General features: G+C 38.8%; 1 protein-coding gene across 4 annotated transcripts in view; it reads left to right on the top strand.

The window, feature by feature from the left end:
• Positions 1-10,475, top strand: part of ypel1 (yippee-like 1) — a 30,046-nt gene that overhangs the window by 4,290 nt on the left and 15,281 nt on the right. For 3 of the 4 annotated variants that reach the window (XM_032517211.1, XM_032517214.1, XM_032517212.1), the window contains exon 2: positions 4,016-4,300. In XM_032517211.1, the coding sequence (XP_032373102.1) occupies positions 4,184-4,300 (117 nt within the window). In that variant the 5' untranslated portion in view covers positions 4,016-4,183. Of the gene's footprint in view, positions 1-3,426; positions 3,522-4,015; positions 4,301-10,475 lie in introns of all 4 variants that reach the window. The other variant, XM_032517213.1, reaches the window with a different exon arrangement.

The following is a 10,475-nucleotide window of genomic DNA, read 5'->3' as shown; positions in this document are numbered from 1 at the left end:
GTGTGTGTGTGTGTGTGTGTGTGTGTGTTTACCTTTCTCCGTGCACATGCAGCCAGGGTTAAACTGGGCTAATTCAGAAAGGGGATTTTGTCCTATTCATGCAGGGATTATGCCTCAGGCACCTGTGCAGAGTATGTAAATATGGCCCGTCTGGGGGCCACCGGGTTATGGCTGCCAGGTTCCCCTATTTTTTTTTTTTTTTGTAATGTTACCTTCCCAGTTGTGTACATGTGTGTGTTTTGCCAAGCAGCCATGCTTCACATCAGGTCACGGCGGCTTCATGTTGAGTTGCGGAAGCCCCTTTGTTTTCTTGTCTGGCTGCTGGCTTCTGTCTCGGCGCTGCTGCTCTTCCTGTTGCACCACATTGAGTTCAGCTGGAAACTTCTGAAGCTGCTGCAGCACATTGTCATTGTGTTTTTACTAATGCTGTGTTGGTGTTTGGATGTTTAGAGTGACTGTTGAGCCTGTGGGCTGCAGTAGACAATGTATTTTTAAGACAAAGAGTTGGACAACAGACAGTTTTTTTCCCTAATTTCAACACTTGGATTATGTTTGACAATGTCTGTCCTTTTGTTATAAATCATAAATACTCTTTCAAAAGAAGTATCAGGTATACAAATATGGCTGGCATGAGAAAATGTAGTTTTGTTGAGAATCATACGGTTGTTTAAATATAGTATAAATATAGTATAAACAATACCCTCAACACTCCCGTAAAAGTAGATCTCTCTTTTTTTTTACGCTCAACACTGTCACCAGTGTCTGGTTGGTCTTTACCAGGTTAAAGTTTACTTCAGTGTGTTTTCCAATGTACTTTTGTAGTAAATATAAGAAGTGAAAGACAGTGTGGTTGAGCCGATAAATGGCACCGCCCTGTCGCATTTTAATTAACCACAAACTGCTGGCACTGTAGTACCCACATCCTTAATTTAAGTAAAAATGCTAATTCTAATGTATGTCCGACTAAATGAAAACCGGTTGCACCACACACAAACTAGTTCTTACATAGATATAAATTGTTACTAAAAATTAAACACACTAACTGCCAGGTGTATGTAACTAACTGAAATCTTCACTAACACCCCTAGAGAGGGCCACCCATAGACAGTATAAGAAATGGACAGTGTGATGCTGTTGTTTTCAACAGAAACCATCGAAGTCTACTAGAAGCACTTGTCCGGTGATGGCTGAGCGTTACTGCGCAGCCTCAAACTGAGCTTGAAGACGTAGAGCAACCTGTCTGAAAGTTGGAAGTCTTCTGGTAGCTGTGCAAAGAGAAATCTGTCATTCCGAATCTTGCAGAGACGGAGAGCGTAGGTATATGTTAGGAGATAACATAGGCACAGGCAAATTATTGCTAACCAAAAGGCTAGTTAAGATGAGTAATTAAACCTAAACAGCTAATGTAAGTCAAAACTTTCTGCGAGGTTATTCTGTAGTGTTTGGTAATTCGTCCATTATGCGACAGTAAGTTGCGTGGTTATGACACAATCGTTATCCTATTTTTGCAAAAATGTCTGCTACGGAGCCATAACGTGAGATTCAAGGTAATGGAGCCTTTTATACATTGTCGCGTTTCTTTAGAAATAAACAACGGACAAATAGAATTTTTAAACGCTTCAGATGTAGAGCTATTCACTGTCAAAGTGGCGCCAAAAGGAATGGGAGTCAATGGGATGCTAACGGCGGGTGATGGTCTGTTAGCATCAAATTGGCTCCATAGGAGGTACCATTTGTCGATGCTCTCTTCTAACGGGGTAATGCAAAGTGTTTAACAGATGACTAGTTTGAGACTTATTCATACAGGAAATAAAAATGTAATAATAAAACATTTTAAAACATGTTCAATACAATTGTATTTTAAGTGCAGTACTTATGTTTCATCACTGTCTGCAGGGCAGGTGAACTGTGATCGGAGCGGAATGTGTTTAAAATCAAATCAAATTCAACTGTATTTCCATGGTGCCTTTTGAGCAAGACTGCAACAGACAAAAATATAAATAAAAACAAAAACAAGATACAACATGACAGTAACAAACTATTGAAAAAGAGAAGTAAGAGGAGTATTCTATAAACGAACCTATCTGACCTCCAACTCAGTGTCCACTTAAAGATAACACTACACAACACTTAATATTTCCTTTGACAGCTGAGCCTTTTAGTTTTTACTCGCTTTGAAACCATTGACAAAAGCACATAAGGATTAATAATGATAATTCAATAGACAAGATTAATAAAAGAAAGTGACATAAAAGGCAGCATGGAGACAGCAGTGTGTAAAAATAAGAGGTGGAGATGGCGAAAACTTGCTTAAAACTTCTATTTGTTATATTAGTAACGCGTATCTTGAGCTCTTTTGAGGAGTCTCCAGGTTAAAAAGAATTTTTGAAAAAAAATTAAATATGCACATTTTTTATGTCTGTACAAGCATGAATGTCCTATTTGATCAGCTGGAATCCAATTATCGCCTTACCAAAGTCCAGAAAGCAGTAGTGTAAAGTAAATGGAACAGGTCTGCATTCTGGTGTGTATGTTGGCGTTTTACATCTGCAGAGATGTTTTTGTTAACCTGAGGTCCTCATTGTGTCTTGGCTGCATTGTCTCATCGGCTGTTCTAGTCTTTCTAGTCTGTCCTGCATATGAACTGATATGGTATGCATGTGCGTGTAGAGCAGAATCTCCTGCAGGCTTTCTGAATTCACCTCAGTCAATGAAAACTTTATTTTTTTCTTCCTTTTTTTTTTTTTTTCTCCGGTCAAACCAGGATCCTCCTGTGTGAGCTGAATTTTTTTTCTTGCCTTATTTTTTTTGTCTTGTTTTTCTGTTTTGTTTGCGTGTTTGGAACTTTTTTTCCATATTTCTAGTTTATTACAAGTTGAATAATATTTTAGGAGTCTTTGTTTTTTTTTGGTTATGAAACAATAATAATGAATAGTTTATGGTCATTGTCCTCACCAAAATTATCGCTGTGATCCAGCTGTGTTTTTCTACAAGTACTGTACTACAATTTTGAGGTACTTTACTCGAGCATTTCTACTTCACAAAATTTCAGAGGGAAATATTGTACTTTTTGCTTCACTATGTTTAATTGACTGGTTTAGTTGTTTTGCAGATTCCGATTATTAATACAAATTTTAAATCAACTAATATATGATGGTGGGATTAAATTTCACAGCAGTGTATAAAATAATTCAAATTAGCTCCACCTTTAGCAGCGGCAACATTAACGTGATAAACCCATTAATGCATCAGTTTTTATTATTCAATATTATTCTGAAATGGGCCATTCTGAATAGTGTGTACGTACGCTTTTGATACTTTTAAGTATATGTTGGTTACTTTAACAATTTGAATGCATGAATTTACAACAGAGTATTCTTTCACTGTAGTATGACTACTTAAGTAAAAGATCTGAATACTTTGCAGAGGTGTGGGAACAAGATCACTAAAAAAAAGGTGCTGCAGGGAAGAAACAAACACGAGCAGTCAGATGATCTGACAGATTGTATACAAACTTTGAGGTTAGCCAAACATATGTGTAAAGGAATATGAAGGCCAACTCAAAGTTATGACTCAATCTGTCTGTTGCAGTCATCAGTTAGACTGACTTACTGAACTAACTATAGATGTGTGCACACAGCTTTCCAGACATGGGGTTGTTACCAATATTTTAGACGCTCTCACACTCCAAACTATGTGGTTTGTGCTCACAGTTGGCAAACAATAGATACAGTGATGTATAATAATACATAAACTATGAATAATCAAATTGCTTGTGATCAAGTCAAACATGTTATGTGGCTTTACATTAACAAGGGTTTTGTCATAATATTAAGTTACATCACCGCATATTGGTAGTCAACAACGTGCGATTGTAATCGCATAATAGATTTATGATTGTTCAAGCAAATGAGCTGTGTTTATATTGGAAATGCAATCAAGATCATGAGCTCTAAAAATAGGAAGTTTGGGACTTGTGTCTCATCACGTCTCCTCTTTTCCCTTTGGCCTGCAGGTTTGATTTTCTCCTGTGGTGTCTGTGTGGGGCGTGCCACACACCCACTCCTCAACAACGACGGCTTTTGCTTGCATCTTCCAGTGTTTCTTCTGTCAGCAAGTTCAGCAGAGCTGCAACTCTTCCAGTGCCAGTCCTGACACCAGCGAGGAGCCCTGCCCCATTGACATGGTGAAGATGACCAAGTCAAAGACCTTCCAGGCTTACTTGCCGAGCTGCCACCGCACCTACAGCTGCATCCACTGCCGGGCACACCTGGCCAACCACGACGAGCTCATCTCAAAGGTACAGCAGCTTCAGTCCTCCCTGTCCTTCACTTAAGCCACCCTGCAGCATTTCACATGACATTCAACGGATCTGTTTATATTTATAAACACGAAGAAGGCTTTAGGACGCTTTGCAGTTGTGTCACAAATCTCCCAGCAGCAATATTTGGTGCCTTCATGAATGTCTATTGCAGAAAAATAATATGTTACTATAAAAAAATACCTGAAATGCACTCATAAACTGTGAGTGTAGACACATTAAATAATGATAAGTAGTTTTGCCTAATTCTGTCCTAACAAATGGAATATTTAGGACAAATTAATCACTAGTGCGAGTGCCATAGTGATACGATTTAAAGTTTAGGAAGCTTGTTAACTTTTTTAAGCAAGGCTTTGTAGAAGAATAGAATGCCGTGACGCTCCCTTCTCAGAGCCAAGGAAGTCAGCCTACATTTTGATAAAGGAGACACTGGTGGGTACTATATCCATCACCAGATATAAATCTTAGGGCAGAGTGATAAACTGCATCAAGTCACATAATCCAACTTCTAGCACTTGATTCTCAAGGTCTCTTTACATATGCAGCAGACATGGAGCAACATCCATATAAAGTATTGTTTAAGCTCTGTTTTTGGTCTCCACCAGCTGCTAAATGTTCCACTACGTTCACCAGCAAGTTGTACAGTACAGCAAGTTTGTCATTTGGTGCTGGGTGGCTGGAGCACAGTGGTTTTATCAAAGCTTGTTTCTTACAAATAGCTGACTGGGGCCGCTGGAAAGGAGTTTGATGAGGCTGAACCTTGTCAAAAATGCAAAACCAAAAACATTAGCTAAAACAGGCCAAAAAGCTAAGTAGAGCTACACGGTTGGCAGATATGTCCCTATGGGTCAGCTTATCCTTTTACATATAGGCATTTGATTCAATGTTAATATAAAAGATATTGATCAATGCCGCTTTAAAATAAGCTGTACCCATCAGGAGCAGACTGAGAAACATAAGCAACACTATAGCGCCTGAGTTCACACGTTAGTACAAGTTCTGCTGCTCTGATATTTCTTTGGAAAACCGCATCCAGTTTTTAATTATTCATATCAAATACTGATAAGTTCTGCAGACTTGTTTAGATATTGGCTTGGATAATGGCTATCTCAGTTTTCTTAATCATCTTTTGGATGACATTATGAGCCCTGATGATAAAGGTTGACAGAGTCCGTTCAATAGTTTGGAAATGAATAAATCTGTGCTCGGCTGAACTGTGAATTCTCAGCAATGATTGAGTGTTGTCCCCTGGTATTAGTTGTGGCATATGTCACTTTGGGTCTGACAGCAATGTCATTCTATGTGATGCTCACCAACCTTAATGGATCTCCAAAGCTTGTGTACCTGTCTCCTCTTGCATCTGTATTTTATTTCTGCCAATAAATTCTCAGAGGCTTTGAGGACAGCCGCTGCTGGTGTTTGGTTTTTGTGGCCAATCTTTTAAAGCGTTACTGCCTCGGCTTTTTACGTTTCTGTTGCTGAAACTGAATGCGTTGCTGCTGTGGCTGACTGACACCTCAGAGGTTTACTTTAAAAATATGAGATGAAAAATCATTTGCACCACTGCCCACATGTTTTCTGTTTAGAAATGGACTGAACTGTTTTGATTTTTGTTTAATTGTCTCGTTGCTGTCATAAAGCTCAAAGTGGTCATCAGGGCCTCGACTGATTATTTTTATTATCTATTAAACTAAGGATTATATTGAACTGATTACTTTGATATATCTGAAAATGTCTGAATATGAAGACACGTGCCTATGGCAGGTTCTCAGAGCCCAATGTGTTGTCTTCAAAGTGCTTAATTTGTCTGAACCAGAGTTGGAAAACCCAAAGGGATTTATATTATAATGATATGAGATAGAGAAAAAAACTGCTTGCACTCACATAAGAGAGGTTAAATCTTTGTATTTTATCTTGTCTTATCCTATCTTATTCTATCCTATATCTTTGTATTTTTTTTGGCAAATTACTTAAAAATATAAAACCTTTATTAAACTTCTTGATTCATTTTATGTAAATCAACCAAATATTCTTAGTAAGAGAAATCGTAGAAGTCTGTTACTTTAAAAGTTCAAAAAAGACAGATTGGATGCAAATTAGCCAACAGTTTTGAGTCAAAATACTATCTGTATTTCAACTTGTAATTTGATGCATATACCAGTAGTCATTAGATGTGTACGATCTTGTGCGGCCTAATCTTAACGTTTTGGAAAATGATTTTCATCCACACCTTCTGCTGAACATGAAAGCTTTAAACTTTTAAAACAAGTTTGTGCTCTTCTGCTTTTATAGAAATAAGATGTGCCGGTTGTCTAATGCAGAGTTCCTGTCAGACTGTTGTTAGAGAAACTCATCTCTGTGAGACTGTCACCTAAAGTGAATCCAAATGACAGTTTTATTATTATAAGTGTCAGTAAGATGTCTGGTAGTACGGGTCTGAATTTCAAGGAGCTCTTCTCAAACTAATATTCAAGGAAAATGACTTAAAGACGCACTAGAGCAGATATATTAATTTTATTATTGTGAACAAACCTTTACATTTAGCTCCGAGTTAAAAGCTATTTTCAAAAATAATTCAGTCCTAACATTCAGAAAGTCTCAAGTGCAGTGTGATTGCGTGAAGACTTGTTTCAGTGTTTGAGAACATTGAAGTGCATTGGTTGATGGAAACAGATTGTTTTATTAGACCTCAAGTCACAGTACTTCTGTTTCTTTTGCTGTGGACAAACTACGTACTGCTGCCACTCAAAAAGTTATAAGACTCCACTGTGCATTTGTATTGATAGAAATAAAAGTTCAATTGATATGAAAGGAGCCCTTTTTATCATCAGATTTTCTCAATCCAATTAAATCCTCTTGAAGCTTTTGTCCTACTTTGAACTGTGCGATACAAATTTGCACCCTGATCACCGCTATTAAGATGGCACCTTATTAAAGTTATTAAATTTTCAGATGTTCCACCAAGTAAAAGCTCATTAGATCTACAGTTGGACGTCAGTTTTCATTATTCTTGTTCAGCCTCATCATTGACATTTTTCTAAAAATCCCTGTAACCCCCAACGGTCCCGCAGATATGTAAAGGATCCTTTATCATCACACACTTCCTCCAGTATGATGCTCCTGTGGAGCTCTTATCAAACATCCACACCACCAGTTTTGGTCCTGAAAAAACTTATTTTTAACTTCCAGTCAAATTCCTCCATCATTAAAGGTTAATAGGTCTGTGCCCGCCTGCACATAAATTCACCCACATCCTGTCTTCAGTAGTTATCAATCCTAGCAGACAAAAACAAACGACAACAAAAAACTCATTTTATAGTCAGACCACAGTAGGATGTTTGAGATACAGCCCATTTTCCTAAAATGAAATTGTCCTGTTGGTTCTGGTCATTTATCTGCCCACGGAGAGCGACAAATCTGAACCTGAGTGAAATGCAAACGTCTGAGAGTTGCAGCCTCTGATTTTTTTTGCTTTTAGGCATACAAGGATCAATTTGTTGCAGGATTTCTGGGTATTGGAAGTCCACATTGTCCAAACAGCTGCTGACATTTTGAGCCACAAACAGACTCAGTGCTGGTGAGCAAAGAGTGAGTTGAGTTTACAAATGATCAGATGAACCGGAGTTGCAGCGACTGAAGCAATGACCTTTATGTGTTATAATAGGATGGTGACAGTGTGCTCCCCATGCGCTAAGCTGATTATTCAAATGGCAAAGATGATCAATCTGCACACTCACTGTCTCCTGCAGCTCGGAGACTTGAAAGCTCGCAGCTTGTTACTGGAAGAGGAAGATGAGCTTGGTATACAGCTCTATCACCAGACTGTCTTTTGGCAGAATCGAAGGCCTCACTATAGTAATTTTGGAGTTTATCACACTGTAAATCACACTGAGCTTTAGGCTAAAGAGAGCGACTGTCCTCAGTTACCTGCCCCTCACTTAACCTGTCTAGAGCCATGTCAGACATGTGGATTAAGTGTTACACAGCAAAGATTGTGTGCCGAGGCAGAATCATGTGTTTTATGATGAATCACTGAAACTTTATAGGCACCTGTCGGTGAAGTGCGGCTGAAAGAAAATATTAAAAATGAATAATGTTTAGCAAAGGAAAGTAATGCGCATATCCTTCCGTTTAAACACAAGAATAATGCAGAAGAAAGATGTGAGATACAGAAGACTCAGGTGTAGGAAATATCTGGGCAGAAGAGACAGTTCAAAGGGGCTGCATTACAACCCCCTGCAACAGTCCTCTATTCCATTTAATTACAGCTGTAAATTAGGCTCAGACCAGATACCAGATCAACACTTGTCTTTATATTGAAGACAATCAAAGCCCTCTTTGTGAAGACCAGACACAAGACAGCATTAACAAGGAACCTTGGTGGTGGAAAGTGGTCCTGTTGATATGACTCCTCGCAACAAGAGGTCTGCAGACCGCCATTTCAATCCCATGTTTCACAACCAAATAAATGAAATATTTCCATACTTTCAAGATGACATTAAATGGTAGAAAAGTGTCCAACACTTTTAGACCGACGCTTGTGTGTCTGAACTCCTGTACAGCCACTCACTTCATCCTCGGACTCTCCCCCCTGGGCAATCAAACCCCCTCCTTCTAAAGGGACTCCTCTGTTTCCTAGTTTCAAACACAGCCCCTTTAAAGAAACACGCACTTTCTAAAATACTCTAGTGGATTACTTCATTAATCCTCTTAACTGTTTAAATGTGTACATCTGTATTCTTAAATACATAAAAACGTTTGCTCTCATTTGTTTCCAAATTCTATGAGCTGTAGGCTAAAATTATCTCACTTGAGTGGAATACGTCATGTTTGGACTTGTTCTTATCTTTTGTGCACCAGAATTTAAGGGTGGACCAGGGGAAGCTGATACTGAAAGGTATGTAAGCCAACCAAAGGTCTAAGTTTCTGCCAGTCCAGCAGTGTTGTAGAGCAATTTTTGAAGGTCTCAGTCTCTAATTGGAATCAGCTGCTTTTTAACTTGTTCTCGTCTCGGATAAGAAGGGCTCAGGATTTTATTTCAAGACCACAACTGCAGGGATTTTGCTACATTGCCTGTGCATTGTCTGATTTATGCCCATGTGTTAAAATTTGCTAATGCAACCAATAACTTGACTCATGTCTAATTTGACATTTGTTGCTGTAAACCCCCATCTCCCTGCCCTCTTTACACACACTCCCTAGAAAGTGAATGCTGGAGACAGGAGAGGAAGCTCTGGCTGTCTACCACAAGTCTGGTCTTGGTCTTGACTCAGTCTCGCCCTGCCTTGGTTTCAGGCTTGACTCGGTCTCAAACCCACAAAGTCTCGGTCTCGATACACTCTGGTCTTGGTGATGTCTTGGTCACGGTTTAGGTGGTGTTGACTCACAATGAGGAGAAACAAGAAAAACAGAAGACAAGAAAACAAATACAAAGTAACATCAGTTGTAAAATAATACAGAATTAGAATATATATGCATAGAAAAAAAGAACTATACAAAATTACACACTAGTATGTATATTCACACCATCTTCAACGCAACATGGAACACACGCTGGATTATTACAACAGCAACAATATATTTTTTTTTAAATACTGTGACAATTTAATACAATATTTCAGTCACTATTGACGGTAGCTTGGCGGTTTAAAAATGGCTTGTTTGTGCAGGCTGTCCCGTGACGGTTCTCTGTGACCAATCAGTGGTCTGCAGTGTTTTTAACTCCACCTTCCAGTATCGGCTCCGCTTGCTTGGAACCTTAACTGAGGTGGTACCAAAAAAAATACCAGGTACTTTCAACAACTTTTGCAAATGTAAAACCAAAAAAGGGCGAGTTGAGTAGAGCTGTGCCGTGCAGTACCATGCAGTGGATACGCGATATTAGATGCTCCAAATGTCTGGTTGAAGCGCAGAAAAGTCATTTGTGGTTTTGCATAGAAATTAATAAAAGAAGCTTGTCGTAACCTTTGTTGGCCATTTCCTTCGAGTTCCTGATCAATTACATTTTAAAATTCTCTCGTCTCCTCGTCTGTCCACTTACATCTGTTTTTGTTGACACTGGCCATGTGTGCAAACAGAGCGGAAATACTGGGCGGAAATTAACTAAAACTTCCTCCTCTTCGTTTTATGGCGGGTTGCAACCATAAAATGACCT

The sequence above is a fragment of the Etheostoma spectabile genome, chromosome 5 (genome assembly GCF_008692095.1).
Source record: "Etheostoma spectabile isolate EspeVRDwgs_2016 chromosome 5, UIUC_Espe_1.0, whole genome shotgun sequence".
Lineage (NCBI taxonomy): Eukaryota > Metazoa > Chordata > Actinopteri > Perciformes > Percidae > Etheostoma > Etheostoma spectabile.
Note: the sequence above shows the minus strand (reverse complement) of the source record. Positions and strands in the feature narration are given on the sequence as shown.